This window comes from Sturnira hondurensis, unplaced genomic scaffold, assembly GCF_014824575.4.
Source record: "Sturnira hondurensis isolate 20B ecotype Veracruz unplaced genomic scaffold, ASM1482457v3 Scaffold0013559, whole genome shotgun sequence".
Classification (NCBI taxonomy): Eukaryota; Metazoa; Chordata; class Mammalia; order Chiroptera; family Phyllostomidae; genus Sturnira; species Sturnira hondurensis.
The window spans coordinates 5037515-5058792 of record NW_028086190.1 but is presented as its reverse complement, the minus strand read 5'-3'; the positions used below and the strand labels follow the sequence as shown (position 1 = coordinate 5058792).

General features: G+C 36.8%; 1 protein-coding gene across 3 annotated transcripts in view; it reads left to right on the top strand.

Moving 5' to 3' along the window:
- CCDC171 (coiled-coil domain containing 171) overlaps positions 1-21278 on the top strand; it is a 313810-nt gene that overhangs the window by 210862 nt on the left and 81670 nt on the right. For all 3 annotated transcript variants that reach the window (XM_037061926.1, XM_037061927.1, XM_037061925.1), the window contains 2 exons: positions 7189-7334; positions 9243-9297. In XM_037061926.1, coding sequence (XP_036917821.1) covers positions 7189-7334; positions 9243-9297 — 201 coding nt within the window. The remainder of the gene's footprint in view (positions 1-7188; positions 7335-9242; positions 9298-21278) is intronic.

Below are 21278 nucleotides of genomic sequence, written 5' to 3'. Positions count from 1 at the left end.
TACACTTGTCCCAATTTTTTCCTCCTTTGCTCTCCTTCTCCCAGTAACTCCCTTCCCTCCAGCAATCAACATTCCTTAGTTCGTGTCCATGGGTCGTGCATATAAATTCTTCTCCATTTCCTGTACTGTTGTTAACCTCCTCTTGTATATTTTGCCAATCACACTTCTTAATCCCTGCTGCACCTTTTCCTCCATTCTCACCTTCCCCTTCCAAGCTCATAATCCTCCAAATGATCTCCACACCTATGATTCTGTTCTTGTTCTGGTTCTTTGCTTAGTTTGTTTTGTTAGATTCAGTTGTTGATAGTTGTGAGTTTGTTGCCATTTTAATGTTCATAGTTTTAATCTTATTCTTTTTCTTATATAAGTCCTTTAACATTTCATGTACTAATGGCTTAGTGATGATGAATTTCTTTAACTTGATTTTGTCTGGGAAGCACTTTATCTGCCCTTCCATTCTAGATGATAGCTTTACTGGACAGAGTCATCTTGGTTGTAGGTCCTTGCTTTTCCTCACTTTGAATACTTCTTTCTAGCCCCTTCTTGCCTGCAAAGTTTCTTCTGAGAAATAAGCTGATAGTCTTGTGGGAACTCCTTGGTAGGCAACTCTCTGCTTTTTCCTTGATGCTTTTAAGATTCTCTCTTTATCTTTAATCTTTGGCATTTTAATTATGATGTGTCTTGGTGTGGCCCTCTTTTGGTCCAACTTGTTTGGGACTCTCTCTGCTTCCTGGACTTGTATGTTTATTTCCTTCACCAAATTAGGGAAGTAAAGTGTGTTATTCTTTAGTTTCATCCATAACTCGTAAACCCAATTATCATTTTAACTTCATACTTTCTGTGGCATCCTGCATAGTTCGATCCACCCAGCTGCTACTCAATTCTTAATTAGTGTAATTTCTAGTTGTCACATTATAATAGTAGGGCTGAAGATAGTTCTATTCCTTTTTTTTAACATTAATTTTAGTGCCCTGAGATGTTTTACCCAATTTATTACAATGTAGAAATGTTAATTCAAAACATCTAGTCAGATAGCTGTGAAATGTTATAGATGTTTTTTAAACAATGTTATTAAAGATCGTTATAGATGGTTTTTTTCCTTGACTTTGGAAGTGTTGCATAGTCCTTTATAACACGTGTGCTGTCTTGCCTTTCATTTTGTTCAACTAACTTTTCTACCAAATTGAATAAGCCATTAGCTTTTAGTCTGGGGAAGTGTGGATCCATAGATATTTCCCATTAGACAAAAGAAAATCTATACAAGCGATATCCCCTGGGGCTGGTCTTCCTAGCTGGCCGAGTGGGCTGGTACTGCTGTACTGTGCCCTCATGAGCAGGAGCTATGTTGGGCGATATTGTCAGAGATATTAATTGGAGAATTATGCACAGTTTTTAGATAACTAACTTCTGTACTATACTACATGTATCCATCAAGCATTCTGATTCAGGGCATTCATGTTGTACATTTTATATTTTGAAGCTATTATAAAACAAAATGATTAACTTGTGTATATTTATGTATCTTGAGTAGTTTAAAATTAGAGTTTGCTGAAACGAGACCACTGTATTTCGGTGGCCATGTTTTGATAAATTTTGCTTAAAAAACTCTTCAAAAAAGATCTCCCCTTGGCAATGGTTGTATAACTCTGTGAGTATACTAAAACGTCCCGAACTGTACAGTTTAATGGGTGTATTATGTGACATGTGACTCATATCATAAGACAGCTGTGATTTAAAAAAATTTCCAGTACACAAAATGTTTTCATAGGTTTAAACTAATAGAATTTCAAGTTATATATATAATTTATTTAAAAAATTTTAGCCTTAATAAACATTTAATGCTTTATAAATATGAAATTATATGTGACTTAAAAATAATGTGCTCTTATTCAATAGTAACATGTTATTACAGAAACTTAAGAAACTAGAGATAAGGAAAAAGACCCTTAAAAGTGTGTGGGTTTTTAAACACTCACTTCTGCCATGCACTGTCACTAAGCTGTCCCTGTGCTTCACCACAGGCATGCACCACATCACTGCATTTCAGTCAGCAGTGGACTGCACGTACGTACCATGGTGGTCCCATGAGGTCCTAATGGAGCTGGAAAAATTTCTGTCACCTGGTGATGTGGCCATCATGTGCTGTGGCGCAACGCATTCCTCATGTGTTTGTGATGATGCTGGTGTGAACAAACTGCACTGCCAGCCATAGAAAGTATAGCACAGCTCTGACAGGCTTGTCTCGGTTGGTTGGGTATCATCCCGCAAAGCGAAAAGTTGGCAGTTCGATTCCCAGTCAGGGCACATGACTGGGTTGTAGGTTTGGTTCCCAGTGGGTTGCATCTGAAAGGCAACTGATTGATGTTTCTCCCTCACATCCATGTTTCCTTTCCTCTCTTTGTCCCTCCCTTCCCCTCTCTCTAAAAATAAATAAATCTTTTCTAAAAAAAGTATAGCACATATGATTGTGTATAATACACAATACTTGTTAGTGATAACAAATGACTGTTACTGCTTTATGTACTTAATATACATACTATACTATACTATACTATACTTTTTATTGTTATTTTAGAGTATACGTATAAAAAGTTTGCTGTTAAACATTATACTGTGTTAACACTGTTGGCAGACACATGGCTAGTGTTACTGTGTCTCTTGATCACACAGTAATTTTCTTTTGTGCTTGCTTTAATCTCATGTTGTTTTATAAGTTAAGTGTAGCTTAAGTGTAAAGTGTTTGTAAGGTCTGTGCAGGGTACAGAAATGTCCTAGGCTGTCACAGTCACTCACCACTCACTCACTGACGGACCCACAGCAACTTCCAGTCCTGCTTGTTCTGTTCATGGTAAGCACCCCGTACAGGTGTATCTTTTTTAAAATAAAGACTCAATTTTACTCAACTTCTATATCTAGATGTGTTTAAATGCTTACCATTGTGTTACAGTTGTAATACAGCAACACACTCTCCAGCTTGTAGCCTAGGAGTGATAGACTATGCTGTATTACCTAGGTGTGTAGGAGGCTCTACCACTGAGGTTAGTGTGAGCACACTGACATTCACGCAACAACAAAATTACCTAATATTGCATTTCTCAGAAGATATCCCTGTTGCTAAGCAGCGTGTGACTGTACTTCCTTGGTATCCATTCTTTTCCTGCCAGCTTTCATTTGTTGTCAGTTACTTTTCATGACCATCTTAGGGAAGCAACCAGATGTAAAAATATCTTCTTATAAGAAGAGTTTAGTGAGAGCTTTGGCTTTTTCTCCCTGGACTAGGAGAGGCATACATGAAGGTGAGAGATAACATCATTATCTAAAGAGAAATACAATAAATATAATAAATACCTTGCAGAACAGTTTTCGAAATGCATTCACTTGGGGATTTTGTTGTAAAAATTTGCTTTAAAACATTTTGGATTTAAAGTGAAAACTCGGAATCTTTGATAAATAATATTGTGGCGATGGTTTTTATATAGCTGGACTATTTCTCTGTCTTTTAAAAAACTCTTGTTATCATATTTCACATTAACTTTTTAACAGTTAAAATTGTTCACAATGCAGTTTAAAGATAAATGCAATATCAGGCTTTGAAAAATTTTTTTTGTAAATATTAAGACCCGAGTACAAAATGAGGGCTGTATTGTGGATTAAGTGAAATATCTCAAGGCTGTGCAGTTCTGATAACTGAACCTGAAGTGACCTTTCTCAGACACAATTACAGAGCTGTATGTTTTTCCTTTAATTTCATCAGGGGTTTAATTAGTATACAAATAAAACTTCCCTTATCTTCCTTTCTACCTAATTGGCTTGTCTTCGCTTATATATGAAGTATGTGAAAGTGGGCTGTAATTAGGGTGACCGCGGTAACCTCTTTTCCTCAAATGTACTGTTGCCTAAAGGCCTCAAGGCCTAAAAACAGTGCTTTGGATTATTGCTTTGCAATCACTATGGCTGTCCCACAGGTTTTCTCATGAGCAGAAGGGCTTTGGGTGCTGCAGGTTCCCACTGCTTAACAGGATCTTCATTCTTCTCCCCACTAAATGTTTATTGATTATCTCGCTGTTCCAGGCTCAGCCTCCAACAACTTAATATCAGGTGACAGTCAGGAGAGTTCTCCAAGTAATTAGAGTTGAGCATTGGGGGAACAATTAGGAGCAGAGTTATTAAACTTGATTTATCCTATTCTCTCCTGAACAGTTTCTTGGATATCAGAACATCACACTTTCACAATCTACCCTGGTTGAGAAATTAGTGGCCAACCTGCTGCTTATCATTGTTGCCCTGCTGCCGAGAGGCACAGCCTCTTGGTTTCCGTCCTTCAGCTGGAAATATTAGCGCCCATAACGTTTATCATGGGTTTCAATTAGATAGACCTGGACAGAACAGAAAAGTGAACTTAAAATTATATATATATATTTTTTACATACATATATGTAAGACATATATACAATATAGGTGCATCTGTGTGATGCATATATACACACATGTGTAAATATAGTTTTATTTCTTGAATATCCAGTCTTAAGATTTTAAAAGATAACCACTTAATCATCAAAACCAAAAAAGGTGAATATCATGGAAAAGACATAGTAGCATCGAATCACTTTTTTCTGTCTTGGTGTGTTATGTACGTCTGCATGGACCCACTGATTTGTATTGCTTCCATTGTAATGCCCAGCTCTTATTATGCATGTGTAAGTTATAGAAATATAATGATTTTTTCCATTCTTTGTATAGTTTTTGCCTTTTATTTTTATTTTTTTGATTTAATCTTTATTGTGTTTTTTCCATTACCATGTAGTCCCCCTTATACCTTCTTCTCCCTAGCAATCACACTGTTGATTTTTTAAAATAAATTTTCTCTCTTCATTTTCACATTAAGGAAATAATGATCTATATTACTTTGTTTGTACCATTTTTTGTTCATTTTCTGTAATTTCAGTCCTAGAATGGTCTCTTCAACTATGCCTCTGAAATAGTGTGAGCTTTAGGAGAGGTGGCTGGCTCCCTACCATTGCCCCTGCAAGATGAAAGTAAAGATGATTTAGAATATAGTAAAAAATTTAACTTTGTGAGTTATGCCTTTTTTGAAAAGATATCATAGGATTTTTGGAAAGTCAAGTGTGGTTTTATAATGATTCCAAAGTCACCGGTTAACTCATTGGACCAGCGAGCTTCAATCTGTACAAAACTAGTGAAAATACACTGAATACCCTCACAAACGTGCACCTCCAGTCGTAAGAGTTACTGAGCAAGAGAATGTGAGTGGATTGGCACAAATCAGTTATTTCTGTCAGAAAAAGGTTTCAAGCTTTGTGTGTAACTAACTGGTGTTGGATCATTAGTTTTATCTTCGTACTTGAAAAATAGCAGTTTTTATTACCTGAAACATGCCAGAGGTACTGGCTTTAAAAAGATTCCAATATAGGTTTTCTTTTTTTTTTTTTTAATGAAGAAATCTCATGATACTTCAATACCTTTAAACATCTTAACATTGGCACAAAATAAGTAGGTTTACTATGGCTTTGAAAACCTATTCCTTATCATATGTTTTGAAGTTGGTTTAAATGAGACTATTTCCATAGTGGGATGTTCTTAAAGATCTGTTAACACTAAAGATTTAAAATAAAGTTCATCTAATACATAATCACAGTTTGCTTATACATATTTGTCTGATAGCAGCTTGACTACTTGAAATGTGAAATACTAAATTTAAAAATGTAGCATTTTTGAATACCCGATTTGACTGATGATTGCTTTCATTCACTAACATTTAGAGTGAATTGTTTTAGCTTTATGCAGGCAGCTTGAGGTTTTTTTTTTACAACCTATTGTGAATGCATTCAGAGAATGCTATTAGGAGAGTTTTAAACCTGAAATTATTGCATTTTGGTTATTCTTTTGAAAAAGATTTTATTTATTTTTAGAGGGGAAGGGAGGGAGAAGGAGAGGGAGAGAAACGTCGATGTGAGAGGGCCTCTCGTGTGTTCCTGAGCAGGGACGGAACCGCAAGCCAGGCATGTGCCCTGACTGGGAATTGAACTGGTGACCTTTCACTTTGCAGACCGACACCCAGCCCAACTGATCCACACTGGTTGGGTGCATTTTGGTTATTCTTTACTGGGTATTTTAAGGATAGTTATGGACTAACAGGAGGCTAAACTCTGAGCAAGAAGGAGAAAATACTATGTATATGAAATCAGTTACCCAGCTCAGTCCAACAAATTTCAGAGAAAAACTATTTGAGCGCATACTTTGGAAATTTTGTAGGCAAAGGAGTGACCAGATTTCTAGTGCTACCAATACTCTGATCTCTATATGGTTTTACATCTTAGAATTTTAAATGAGGTCTAGAAAATTTTCCTATGAATTGTGAATTTCTGATTTATCTTGACCGGGGGTGGATCTTAAAGTCAAGGTAAAGTTGTATACTTGCATCCTGAAATTTTTATGTGAAGAGTATATTTCAAATTAAAGAAAATAGCAAATTTCATTCAACAGATTTTAAACCTCTGTGACTAGGAAAACATGGAATATAAATAATTCCAGCTGCAGGTATTATTTATAACTTTCTCTGTTGATATGCGTTGATCACATTGTGTTGCTGCCCTGAGCATGAGAGTTATTTCAGGAAGGAAGTAAATTTTATTTTTGGAGTCCAGTTTGTCCATGGACATGTCTATAGAAACTGTTACAGATATATTTGTAAAGACGGTAGTGATATTTATAAATCATGGATTTCCTATTCTCCATAGGTACCATAACCCACCTTCCTCTCAGTCATATACACATTTTGGGCATATCATAGTTCTGGTATTAAATAGACTCTAAATTTCATGTGCTCCCCCCAAAACTTTATTTTTTCATCATTAAAAGAAAATGCGACTGGAGGATTTTATAAGCAGGTATTTTTAGTAAGAATAAAATGTATTTGCCTTGCAGTAGTTTAAAAAATAAAATAGAGTTGTGTATTGCAGCTAAACATTTTTCAAAATCTTACAGGTTCTATCATTTCTAATTAGTAACTATGTAAAATTTTTGCAGAAAATTTGTTAAACCTTGATGTGTAATGACCCAAGTCTACTTCTCAGTCAGTCTGTATCCTTCTTTGTTTAATAGCCTATGGCATAAATTGAAGTTAATTATCAGGGCTGACAAGTAACTCTGTTTTCTGTCTGCTTGCAGAGTCTCTCCGAGGCAAAGATGGAGCTGAGAAGAAAAGATCAATCTCTGCGTCAGCTCAATAGACATCTTACCCAGCTGGAGCAGGACAAGCGTCGACTGGAGGAGAACATCCACGATGCAGAGAGTGCCCTCCGCATGGCAGCCAAGTGAGCATTTGGACCTTGGGGAGATCACTTAAAACAGACAAAAGATCAATTCTGGCTTTCATGCTCCGGGTTTTAGCTCTGGATAATACAGTGTTAGAAAACAAAAGTACAGCTGTCTCTCTTTGAAAGTCTCTGATATATCCTCAAAAAAGAAAACTCTTTAACTCAACATTCTAAATGTATATTTTATTGAGAAACTTCAGAAAAGTATAAGGGTCTCTGAAAGCTCTAATTAGGTACATTTGGGGCTCTGATGTGTGTTACATGTTTGAAACCATGTTTTCATTAATATGAAATGTAAGACTCTGTACAGAGAAGTTTTGCATAGTTTGTTCCATCACGCATTTCTTACTCCCTTCTGCCCCACTTCCCTCCGAAGTTTTCTTTGCACATATTATGATACTAATATTCCAAGTGATATTTCCATTAAAATGTTAGTGTACAATCAATGTGCATATTATAGCATCTTTTTAAGTGCAATAAAGACAGATATCATAGAATAGGCTTTTACTATTATAGCCATATATTCTAATATGTTAAATTAAAAAAATACACAGTTTTCAGAGTGAGCATCTATGTAAATGTGATGAGAGTGTTTTCCTTTTACCAGGTAATCGAGTTGACATACACCGTGAAGTTCAAATTGAACAGTTCTCCTGGGCATTTTTGTTTGTTCCCCACATTAAATTACATGGAGTACTTTAAGACAGTCCTTTGTATAACAGCATGGCTTAAAGAAAATCTATTTATGGATTAAAGAAACTCAGTGTTTTCTGAATTTGGAATTCCAGATTCCTGTACTTAGAAAAATTTATATGTTAATTTAAAAAACATTTGAGCCAAGCTCTCTTGCTAATTGCTTATACTGAAATATGAATGTAGTCTGTAGACTAAATCATAGAATGGGAGGGGGGGGATCTACAATCTTAGGGTAGCTACAGCGTTTTCAGTAGGTTTGGGAAATTGCTTTTACATAGTGAGAAAATCAGTTTATCCCAGGCCAAAATAGGGCATGTTTGAAAATCCACCAACAGTTTTTTTTTATTGTAAATCTGTATAATAATTGCATCACCATATTAGGTATATGTACTTGTCATTTTAAATAATACAGGTTTTACTACATCAGCATTTTGTTGTCATTGTTCAGTCTTAAGTTTTCTCAGGTCAAATGAGAAGGTGCTTTCTAGTGTGTCTTAGAGCTCTGAAAATTCTCAGATTAAGGAAAGCAAGATTATAAAATCTTCAGATTCATACTGTAGCCAAGCATTGCTGCTGATGCAGGAATTTGGCCTGACTGTGAAACTTGGAGTGCTGGTACAAGCTTACAGTTTTTAGTTTATAATTTAACATTAAATTTTTATTAGCATTTTCATCCTAAATTTTTATTTAATTATAAAGGTCAAATTTACTGTGCAAAGCTAACAGAAGAAACAAGTAACTTTGCATAGTTCTAGTCAAGGCCATAAACAGTGTTTCAGTGTTTTTGCAGTTATGATAGCAAAAAACACTGCACAGAAGAAAAATGTTATTTTTCACAGTGTAGCCATTTATAATATAGCCCCACCACTGACATGTTAAAATTTTTATTAGAAATCAAAAGAATAAAAGTTTAGCCTTTTTAGCACATTATAAATCAATAATATAATCATGATTTTGTTTTTCTGTCTTTTTTGCTTTTTGACTTTGAAGATATCCTTGAGATTTTCCCTCCTCTAATCTATGAAAAGCAATAAGATTGAAAGTAAGAATTAAATGTGGAAATATACCGGTGAATATAGTTAGGTTCCACATTTCTAGGAGTACAAAGATAACTAACCTTTATTTTTCAATAACGGTGACTTATATACAATGTGTAACAGTTGTAGTAAGGCTTGGGTTTTATTAACACCAACTTTTACTTTTTTTTAGGGACAAAGAATGTGTTGCTAATCATATGAGGACAATAGAAAATATGCTTCATAAGGTATTATGATTTTTCTTAACTATTGTTCAACTTGTGTTATGATACCATTCTCCTAGTTATTTTTACTAAGCGCACAGCACTTTTATTCATCTTGTACTTTCTTTAAAAATAAAGGAACAAAAGGTCCTTTCCCATGACTGAAAGTTTGTATTATACAAAGCTGTACTGCACAGGTTTTTCAGGATTCACTTCATGTACGTGATAAAGCTATGAACATAGTGGTTTCCCCAAACTGGTATAATTGTACTGAATTATTTGTGGTCTTTGGTGAGTGAACCAGAGGTCATTAAGATTCTTACATGTCTCGTAATGATGAAATGTTTGACCACACTGTCCAACCTCTCAGCACTCGCAAACCTACTACCCTACCTATGTGTACACAGACAGAGACATAATGTATTGTATTTGGCAGTGCTCATATATCTTAACTAGGCAGGCATGTTTTTCAAGTTGTGATTTATGTTCTTATAGGACTGTGTTTTTAGAGTAGAAGTTTAATGTATTTAATAATGTTGCATTATTCTCAAATTTGATTACTTCTGAATGGTAAATTTACTTTTCATTTATAATGATGAGCGGCATAATAAAGATATTATTATATTAATACAGACTTAATATTGTATGTTAACTGGCTGTATATTTTGTTAGCCCCTCAGATTCAAAGATGTGTTCACTCTTTCACTATTTAAAAATAGAGAAATGTTGTTTTTGTGTTTTTGTTATTGTCTGAGTGACAATTTATTGGAAACAAATACCTGGTACTTTTAAGATACGTGGAACTTATGAATGAATCATATTTAGAATAATTTTGTCAATCAAATTGACTATATAGTATAGTTTGTAAATCACTTAAAATGCATAAAACTGACCTTTTAAAGGAAATATTTAGTAAGCATTAGCAAACTAATATTTAATGCATTTTAACATTTTGGAAACAGTGGGCCTTCACATTCTTTGGTAAATATATGCAAAGTGACATGTCATATATATATATGTCATACCTTTTTATATAGTTAACATTGCTTTTGACATCTAGTAGCTTGTTCATCTTCCAGCCAGAGGAAGACAGTGTTGGATAGCGGCTGTCTCAGGCAATGGGTATTGACATCGGAGAGAAATCATTGTCAGTATAAAATATATGTTATCCTTTACTTATGAGAATGGCAAAGTATGTATTTTAAATATAATAAAGACTGATTGCGGTGGGGTAGTTGTAATCCTGCAGTTACATTTTATCTTTTGTTTTTCATGTCATGTGGAAAGAAAGAAAGATGTCTGCAGATTTGGGCTGCAGCCAGTGTAGATTTGCTTAATGGCTTTTTTCCTTCAAATTTAGTAAATATTTTGATTTAAATCTTTGGAAGTTTCTATTTATATAGTGGTTTTAAAATTATCAATTACTTTTAAAGCTTGAAGTAAAAATTTAGAAAAGGCTCATTGATTGATTATTGGGCTAATTCTCTTTCCACAGAATTTGGGTGAGAATAAATGGGTTACAAGGAAGTGGCCTAGAGAGTTTCTTGGAAACTCTCAGGTTGGTGCAGATTGTTGACGTGAAGAGATGTGCGACATTCACAGGTTTATTTTTGGACTGTCTAGCAGCAGCATTGGCGGTTTTGGGGAAACCGAGGGTACAGGCTTTCACAGCACAGAGGCAATGGTGTGGTCACATCCAAACTCTTTAGCCAGTTGACCTTTGCAAAATTTCTATTTCTTTTTGAGTCAGTTTTGGTAGTTTGCATTTTTCTAGGAATTTGTCTATTTCATCTAGGTTATCAATATTGTTGACATACAATATTTCACTTTTTTAGACTTGTTTTTATTACTATAAGGTTGGTAGTAAGTTATGACTTTTAGCCCTGATTTTAGTAATTTATTAATCTTTTCTTACTGAGGTTTGTCAATTTTGCTAATCTTTTCCAGGAACCACATTTAGTTTCCCTGATTTGCTGAATTGGTTTTTTATTCTCTATTTCATTCATCTCTGCTCCAATATTTTTTATTTCCTTTTTTGTTTGGGTTTAGTTTGCTTTCCTTTTTTACTTTTCTAAGATGGAAAGTTAGGTTATCGATTTGAGATCTTTCTTTTTAAATGAAAAATGTTTGTGTTTCGAATTAGCCAGCTAGACTCAGTTTAGAGGATCCCCATCCTGTAGGTAACATCCAGACCATCAGAGTGGAGAGTCAGTTGAACACGTGCCTTCTTCTCTCCTTCAGGCCTGACCAGGGTTTTGACCTTGGCCATGGTAGTGTCACAGAGCTTCCTCACAGCCTTGGCATCCAAGGTGCTTGTTGGCCTTGGCACCCATCCTGTACACAAGTGTATTCTTGTTTTCTGTCTTCCTTATGGCTGAGTCAGTGGTCAGGGGAATTTGATGATGGCATAATGGTCAAGCTTGCTGCTCTTGGCGTTGCCCTTCCAGAGATATTTGGGCTGCCTTTGGAGTCACATTGTCTTCGTTCATCAGAAGGTGGGTGACAGGAAGACCTTTTTTTCTGTGGCTGTGGATGCCTGTCAGCACTGCTTTCTTTGCCTGCAAAGCCTTTGCTTTGGTTTTGGCTTTGGGAGGGAAGGGGCTTCCTTCCTCACTCTCTGCACCATCTTTGCAAAAAGCTTCTGCTTTGTTTTTTTTTCTTTTTTTTAAGTTTCTTTATTTATCTTTAGAGGGGAAGGAGAGAGGGAGAGAAACATCAATGTATGGTTGCCTTTTGTGCATCCCCTGCTGGGAGTTGGCCTGCAGGGAACTGGACTACAACCCAGGCATGTGCCCTGACTGGGAATCGAACTGCGATCCTCTGGTTCGCAGGCCCGCGCTCAATCCACTGAGCTACACCAGCCAGGGCTGCTTTGTTTTTTAATGTAGGCATTTACAGCTATATGTTTCTACATGAGCACTATTTTCATTGCATTCCATATGTTTTGCTCTGTGGTGTTTTTGTTTTTCTCTATCTCAAAGTATTTCCTGACTTCCCTATGCTTTTTTGTTTAATCTATTCATTGTGTTGTTTAATTTCCGAAATATTTGAGCACTTTCCACATGACTTTTTACTGTTGAGTTCTGATGTAATTCTGTATGTTTTGAGTAGATATTTTGTTTGACTTCAATTCTTTTTTATTAAAGTTTTTTGTGTGGTCTAGAATATGGTCTGTCTTGGTGAGTGTCACAGAACATTTAAAACACACATGTATTTTGCTGTTGTGTGTTGAGTAGTCTATGTATGTCTGTTATATCTGGTGGATTTACAGTATTTTTCTGGTGGATTTACAGTATTGTTCAAGTCTTCAAGTTTCTTGGATATCTGTTATGTAGTTGTTTTGTCCATTAATGAAGTGATATTTTGAAGTCTCCAACTATTGTTTTTCAATGATTTCTCCACTCAGTTTTGTCAGTTTTGCTTCATGTATTTTAGGGTTCTTTTGTTGCATGCATGTGTCTTTAGAAATTGTTGTATCTTCTTGGTGGAGTGACCCTTCTGTCATTAATATATTTTGTGTCTCTTCAAAAAACTTTTGTCTTAAATTCTGTTTTGTATGATATTACTGTAGCCACTTCAGCTGTCTTTTGTTTATTGTTTGCATGGAATATCTTTTTCTCTCCTTTTACTTTCAGCCTGTCTGTGTCTCAGATAGGTCTCTTGTAGAGAGGATGTGGTCGAGTCATGTTTTTAGGTATACTTTGCCAATAATTCTAAGTGACCAAGAAATAGCCAACCTTTCAGATGCACAGTTCAAAACACTGGTGATCAGGATATTCACAGAACTGGTTGATTTTAGCCACAAATTAGAGGAACATATGAAGGCTAAACTGATTGAAATGAAGGGAAATGCACAGGAAACCAATAGTGATGGAAGGGAAACTGGGACTCAGATAAAGGGAGTGGACCAGAAGGAAGAAAGAAACAACCAAACAGAAAAGAAGGAAGAAAAAATAATTCAAAAAAATGAGGAGAGGCTTAGGAACCTCCAGGACATCTTTAAACGTTCCAACATCCGAATTATAGGGGTACCAGAAGGGGAAGAGAAACAGCCATGAGTGGAAAACTTATTTGAACAAATAATAAAGGAGAACTTCCCCAATCTGGCAAAGGACATAGACTTCCAGGAAATCCAGGAAGCTCAGAGAGTGCCAAAGAAGTTGGACCCAAGAAGGGACACACCAAGGCACATCATAATTACATTAGCCAAGATTAAAATGGAGAGAATTCTAGAAGCAGCAAGAGATAAGGGGACAGTCACCTACAAAGGAGTTCCCATCAGACTCTCAGCAGATTTCTCAAAAGAGACTTTACACGCAAGAAGGGGCTGGAAAGAAGTATTCCAAGTCATGAAATTCAAAGATCTCCATCCAAGATTGCTTTATCCAGCAAAGCTTTCATTTAGAATGGAAGGGCAGATAAAGTGCTTCTCAGATAAGGTCAAGTTCAAGGAGTTCATCATCACCAAGCCCTTATTATATGAAATGTTAAAGGGACTTATCTAAGAAAAAGAAGATAAAAAATATAAACAGTGAAAGGACAGCAAACTCACAGTTATTAACAACCACACCTAAAACAAAAGCAAACTAAGAGGACAACTAGATTGGGAGCAGAACCATAGAAATGGAGATCACATGGAGGGTTAGCAACAGGGGAGTGGGAGGAGGAGAAGGAGGGAGAAGGTACAGAGAATAAGTAGCATAGATGGTTGGTAGAAAATAGACAGGGGGGGAGGGCAGGAATACTATGGGAAATACAGAATCTAAAGAACTTGTGACACATGGACATGAATGAAAGGGGGGGAATGGTGGGGGAGGGTTGTGCAGGGTGGAGGGGAGTGAAGGGAATGGGACAACTGTAATGGCATGATCAATAAAATATATTTGTAAAAAAGACATAAAAAATAAGTATACTTTGCTGAGCTCCAACCTTTAATTGGAGAGTTCAATCAATTTGCATTTGATGTAATTAGTGGTGAGAAAGGACGTTGGTCCTCTTTTCTCTGTGTACTACACATCTGTGTTGTCTCATAGCTTCTGTGTTAGTCTTCTCCCTTTTTGTGTTCTAGAGGGTACTTTCCTAGTATAACATTTGGTGCCATTTTCCTCTGTTTTACAACATACTATTATTTTCTTAGTGGTTGCTTCAGGATTACAGTGAACATAATACTTCACAACAATTAGCTTGAAATAATACCAATTTAGTTTCGATAGTATACAGAAACTTTGCTCCTGTATAGTTCTATCCCCATTTATGCTGCTGTTACCACAAATTACATCTTTATACACTGAGTACCCATTAACGTAGTTTATAATGAATGTCTTACATAATATTCTTTTAAATCATATAGGGAAAAAAGAGAAGTTATGTACCAAAAATACATTAATACTGACTTATATTTACCTATGCAGTTGGCTTTATTTTTTTATTTTAGTATTCGTTGTTTCTTCTGTGGTTTTGAGTTACTGTTAGTGTCCTTGATTTCAGGCTAAGGGATTTCTCCTAAAGAGGCAGGCCTGGTAGTGAAGAGCACCCTCAGCTCTCGGAGTGGCTTCATTTCTCCTTCATTTTTGAAGCATATTTTTGTTGGATATAGAATTCTTGATTGACAGCTTTTTCTACTTTCAACACTTAGAGGTATCAACTCCAAAATTTCTATTTGTTTTCTTTTTATACTTTGTATCTCTTTACTTAATTTTCCTTAGGAAAACATCATTCTCATCGTTTCTCCTTTGGTTCTTTGTGCATGGTTTTCTTTAACTTTTAAAAAATATTTTAAATTATTTCTTTAAAGGCATTTAGTGGTAAATTCCATGTGTAGGCTTCCTCAGGGACAGTTCTTATTAATTTCTATTTTTCTTGTTTATGGGTGGTACTTTATTTCTTTGCATACTTCATAACTTTTTGTTGGAGCATGGATATTTTTAAAAAGATTTTATTTGTTTACTTTTAGAGAGAGGGGCAGGGAGGGAGAAAGAGAGGAAGAGAAACATTGATGTGTGAGAGAAACATTAATCAGTTGCCTCTCTCCTGCCCTCAACTGGGGACCTGGCCTGTGACCCAGGAAAGTGCTCTGACTGGGGAGCTTTAGGTTCACAGGCTGGCACTCAATCCGCTGAGCCACACCACCCAGTGGGGGTGGGGAATGGATATTTTGAATGTTACAGTGCAGTGACTCTAGAAATCAGATTCTCCTGCATCTCTAGTGTTTGCTCGTGCTGCATTCTCTGGTAGTGGTTGCTGGTGTGATGAATTTTCTGAATTAGTTTTGCGAAGCCTGTATTCTTCATCATTTGTGGCCACTGAAATCTCTGTTCTGTGAATTTGTTAGTGGTCAGCTAGTGCTTTGACAGAAATTTCCTTAAAAGTCATGATTCAGATGTGTTTTTTTCCCTTCCTTACTTCCTTACAGCAAGCTTTGGCTGCTTGCTATAAAATTTAGCTGCCAGAATTCTGAAAAAGTTGGTTCTAACTAATTTTGCCAGTTTATTTGCTGCTTTTAGAATACTTTCCTCCACATTTTTGTTAACATCACTCACTAATATTATATCCTTTTATGTTTCTAATAACTTTACCAGTAGGCTTCTAATATTACTGAAAATACAGACTTATCAGGAATTGAAATTTTTTAAAAATTAAGAGCCTCTTCAAACATACTTAAGTATTTTTACTGTGTGTGAAAAAGTGAGAGTATAATCATGTTGAAATAATTTTCAGGATAGGGTAATGAATGATTGGATGGATAGGTTAATGTCTGGATTACTTAGTGTTAGCTATGAGAAAATTATATTAACAAAGCATTTATTGGGTACTATTGAAGTTCTTAGCAGAGAGATGCCTTATTTACGATATAGCTGGGGGTGAAAGTAAATAGATTTGGATAACATTTGAATACAGAGAAGAATCTGAACATTTTTGGTTGTTGTAATTCTTTGTTACTGTTGAATTAGCAGACTGACTGGGCCCTTGAGGCTTTTAGATATTTGTTGAGTAACACAGCTTTGGGGTTGTCTTCTGTGTGTGATCACAGTATACTGTGAACTTCGAAGTTACCACTGTACTTCTGCTGAGAGGTGTTAAATGCCTTTTCAATCCTTTATTTAAAAGATAAAACAGGAAGTCACGATTCAGAATCCTCAAAAGACCATCTAGAAAACCTTGCATCTATAAATCTTCTAAATTTATCAGGCTGAAGTGACACTGGAATAATAACCAGGGAGTCACAGCAGTTTTTGCTGAAGCTGTTTGGGATTTGCTTCTGCAGTAAAGTTACTTAAAACTTGTAATTTGCCATAAAACACTATATTTACTATAAGTAGTTCAGCCCACAAATGCCTTCGAGTGTATAGTATGTGCCAGGAACTGCACCCTGCTCTGGGAATGTATAATATACTGTATGTATATATCTCCTAGTCCATTCCCTTAAAATGGAGACATAGGTAATTCCAGTATAGCGCAGTAAGAATGCATCCCTAAGGTGGAGCTCCATATCTGTTTAGAGGGAATTGTTCATCTATGAGACATACTGGAGAACCCAGGAATGGGTGGGCTAGGAGTTTTCTTGGGGGAAACTAAAGCCTGAGTGGGGCTCTGAAGTGGGAAGAACGATGGGAAAGGCATTCTGGCGAAGAGAGTAGATTGTGCAAGTGCGTGGGAGCATGTATGGCCAGATATCTTCACTTCACCATCAAATGTAAGAAGAGTGTGAGAGATAAGGCTGAATGAGGCAGGCGGAAGCCAAGTCATGGAGGAATTTTTTTGTTTGTTGCCATTCCAAGAACTTTGGATCTTTATCCTAGGGCAATGGGAAGTAAACTAGGGTGTAAGCCAGGCAGTGATGTGGTCAGTTTTCCTTATTGAATTTGGGTTCTGGATGCAGTGTAATGAAGGGGATTTTAAGAGCCGTGACTCTTTAGGCTAGAGGGGTTTTGAACCAGGATAATGATGGTAGGTGGTTTTGAGGAAAGGACATGAAACTTATTTAATAAAGTGGCATATGGGGATGAGAAGGGCAGGAGGGGAATGATTCCCAGGATGGGCAGTGGGATTCACCGACTTCAGGAGTATGAGAGAAGTGAGTTAGTTTGCTTTTCAGTAGGGAGAAGAGAATTAATGATTGGTTTTGTTTTGGAACTAGTTGAGTTTAAGGTAATGTGAACAGCAGGATATGTGAGTCTGAACCTCAGGGGAAAAGTCAGGGCTAAAGACAAAGGTTTGAGATTGATTAACATAATACTTTCTGGCAAAGAAAGAGGCAATATCGCAATTGACAGGAGAAACAAGACATTATAGATAAATGGGAAGCTGGGAAATGCATTTCGAGAGATTAATGACGCCACTAGAGTTTGAAGTCCTTGAGGGATGGAATTCTGTCTCCCTAATTTTTATATTCGCAGCATCTATCACGGTGCTTGGTACCCAGTAGGCACTCAGTGAATGTGTGTTGAATGAGCCAAACTTTTACCATCACCCAGTCTCTAAACGTAATGGAGGCCATCTCCAGAGTCCAGTGTAAGTCTTGCTGTTACTATAACTTGGACTCTGTATTTGATTGCTAAAAATACCGTGTGTATGTACTTTGCCTAATTAAGAGAGAGAGGAGATGGCCTACATTTAATGGTAGGAAAGTCACTAGGAAAGAGAGATACAATTGACAATGAATTTACAGGTAATAGCTAGTTTGATGCCTATGAAAGTTAGAAAGATAACTTACTCCTGTTGTTAGAGTGGATTGTGGAATAGAGTCAAACAGGATCTGACAGATGAAGTCACTGCATGACTGCATGCATCACAATCTTCAAATGTGATTTTATAATCTTAAGGATAGCTAACAAGAATATTTGATAATACATAATTATCTCTGACTTTTGTTTTTTACTGCATTTATAAGGAATACAAACACCATAGAATAATTTTAAACGTATGAGACTGACAGTGTTTTAAAAGTTGAAACATGATCTCCTGCCTCTAAAATGCAACTTTTAGCAAGTCATTAATGACTCTTTCAATGTTCCTGGTGATCTTTGACCCCCTTTTCATTCTTAGTGTCGGGATCCTGGTTCCGAAGACCAGCTGTGCAGGGCATGCAGGTGTTAGCACAGCTGGCTTGCTGATGACAACTCTGTCCATATAGCTGTCTTGTGTGTCATCATTCATATTGTTCAGTGTCGTTCTGACCTAGCCAAGCTAAAAATGGTACTCCAGCTCAAGAGGGATTTAAAAACCTTGACACACTAAAGATAAGACACTACAGAATGTCATGTATGTATGCCTAACAGTTGTTAGTTTAAACACATCTAAATAACTAATTTTATTGTTCATCTGTCTTTCTCCTTTGGAGTAATTTACCCTAGAAAAGAAAATACCTCTGTGTGGAGGACTGAAAGAATTCAATTTATAAGTACACTTCTTTATTTTCAAGTAAGGGTTTTGTGTATTTAAATAACTCAAGGTCACAGTTCTCTGTTTGTGGGGTGCATTCTATGGTCTATCACTTGCCTTACAGATTTTTCATGCTGACTAGTGCCTTTATAGGATGTCTGTGATTAAATCACTCTGTTTCCTAGTTTGAAAATTTAATTTGAGGGTTTAGTTTCTCAGATCCTCAATTAGGATGTAGCCAGCTTCATAATTTGATTCAAGAGATCAGTTTTTCAGTTCCACGATTGGGATGTAGCTATAATATGTGGGGTGGTTGTGGTGGTGGATTTTGCCCAGTTTCCTGGTGGCAGCAGCCGGCAGTCATTGTAGAGTTCTGGCTCTGGTCCAGAGTTGTAGGTGAAGTTGAGTAGCCTCCCAGTAAAAGAAGGCTAATTCCTCACTTCTTTTCAAACTGAGGGTCTGTGCCTGCTGCAGACCCATGGGGCGCTTGCTTCTGCCAACAGAGTGCTGCGGCATGCAGCCTGGTAGGCACCGTTGCATATGTCTTGAGACATTAGAGTCTGGGGATCTTCCATGCAAGGCCACAACCATGTATGAGGATGATCGCTGCACAGGTAACCGGTCTCACTGTCATACCTGTGTGTGTGTTGGTGGGGAGTGGAGCGGGGAGGGAGAAAGCATAAAGGAATGAACATGCCCGCAGGTCTGGGGAAGCTACTGAGGAAAGTAAGGACACTTAAATAATGGTCTCTATTGCTTATCACAAAACTACTTTTCTGAAACTCACACACTTTTGCTAAGACTGCCAGACAGGGGATAAAGAGAAGGGAAAAAATAGTGTTGTTTTTAGATAGGGAAATGAAAGAAGTACCAAAATCTAAAACAGTTTCCTCAACTATTAACTTTGTTATTAAGAGGCATTATTGTTTCTTGCTGAGAGCACTGGACTCAGTAGCCTGATATTAGGGATGGCAGTCGTGGTCCCACAGGTGATGGCAGCATTGAGTGAGTGAGTGTGGAGGCTGCTTTGGAAAGCATGGAGTCTTTTTGGAAGCACTAATGGTACTGCTGCTAATAGGAATAGCACCATACTCTATCCATTTTATTAATTCAGTAGTTAAGGAAAAGGGAAAAAAAACAGGGAAATACTCATTTAGATGTAAGTATCCACTTTTTAATAACATCTCCATCGTCACACCATGCTTTCACACCTGCTTCTATCACTAGGCATATACCAGTGTCCTTGAACTCAGTGTCTTTTTTTGTGTGATTCCTTCTTTCTACTGCCTTGTAGAATTGGTGAGTTTGGAATGGCATTCATATTTGATCACTTAGTTAAAATTGTCTGTATACATAACATTTTTCTTGCTACTATTGTAATTACAGAGTGTATTTAACTTTGGCCGATTCCCTTTTCTTTCTATTTACAAAGGCTCTCCAGTACGCCTATTCTACTTCTTTATCAAAGTTTTCTGTTAATTGGATGTAAAATGGGTGATCGTAGTTGTGCCAGGACAGTTAGGCCCTGTCAGTGTATACCAGACTATGTAAACTTCAGAATGCATCAGGATGTGTGGCACTTATTCCATGAAACACTAGAAAAAAGGAGCCAGAAAATGTCTGAGATGACACTGTGTTAGTGATGCAAAGTTGACTCACTAGAAATTATTCCCACATTCTCTGGTAAGATGTGCTGATTTTAAGAAACTTTTTAGATGCTGAAAAAATATTGTCTTTCCTTCATTACCTCTAAGACAGGGATGGGCAGTATTTTCTGTGAAGGGCCAGACTGTAGATATTTTAGGCTTTTTAGGTCCCATGGCCTCCACCTCAGCTACCCAGCTCTGTCATAGCAGGAGAGCAGCTAAAGACGGTACCACATGACCTGGCATGGCTGTGTTCCAATAAAACTTTATTTACAGTAACAGGCAATGGGCAGGATTGGGTTCCCAGGATGTAGTGTATCAACTATACGCTACTCTTGGTGCATGGGTTGAAAAATAGGGTGTCAGCTGCACTAGTGTATATGATAAAAAGTTAGAGTAAAGAGGAAAGGGAAACTAACAGGTATCAATGAACGTGGAAGGAAGTACAGAGGGTGGATGGGACAAAGGAAGGCAGGGGTGTAAGCAAAGTCAAACATGAACTCAGAGTGATGAGGATGGAGGTCTACATTTGAAAGGAATATCTCTCATCTGAACATTTGTTTTGAAGCATTGGTGGCAATAATGGATTGGAGAAAATATAATTTTAGATAGAGTACGTGTATGATGTAAAGTCCTGATATCAGTTACTTTTCCCAGGCAAGATTCAGGCATTACATACATTTCCTTACTTGTGTTCTTAAGTGTATCGGATGTTGATCTCTACAACTTACTGTTTCTTCCGTGGCATCCTGTTGGTAAAAACATAGCTAGTACTACATTTCATGAATTAAAAAAAATTAGAACCCTGGGTCCAGAGAAATTTATAGTTGTGCATGGTAAAAGGTGCAGCTTCAAATACTGGAAATTGAGTAGCTTTTCTAAAAATGACTGATTTAATTTCATCATTGGTGTATCTAGCAGAAACAGCTTTTGAGTGTTAGGGTTAGAGTGCAGACTGGTGTCTTGTGAGTAGAGGCT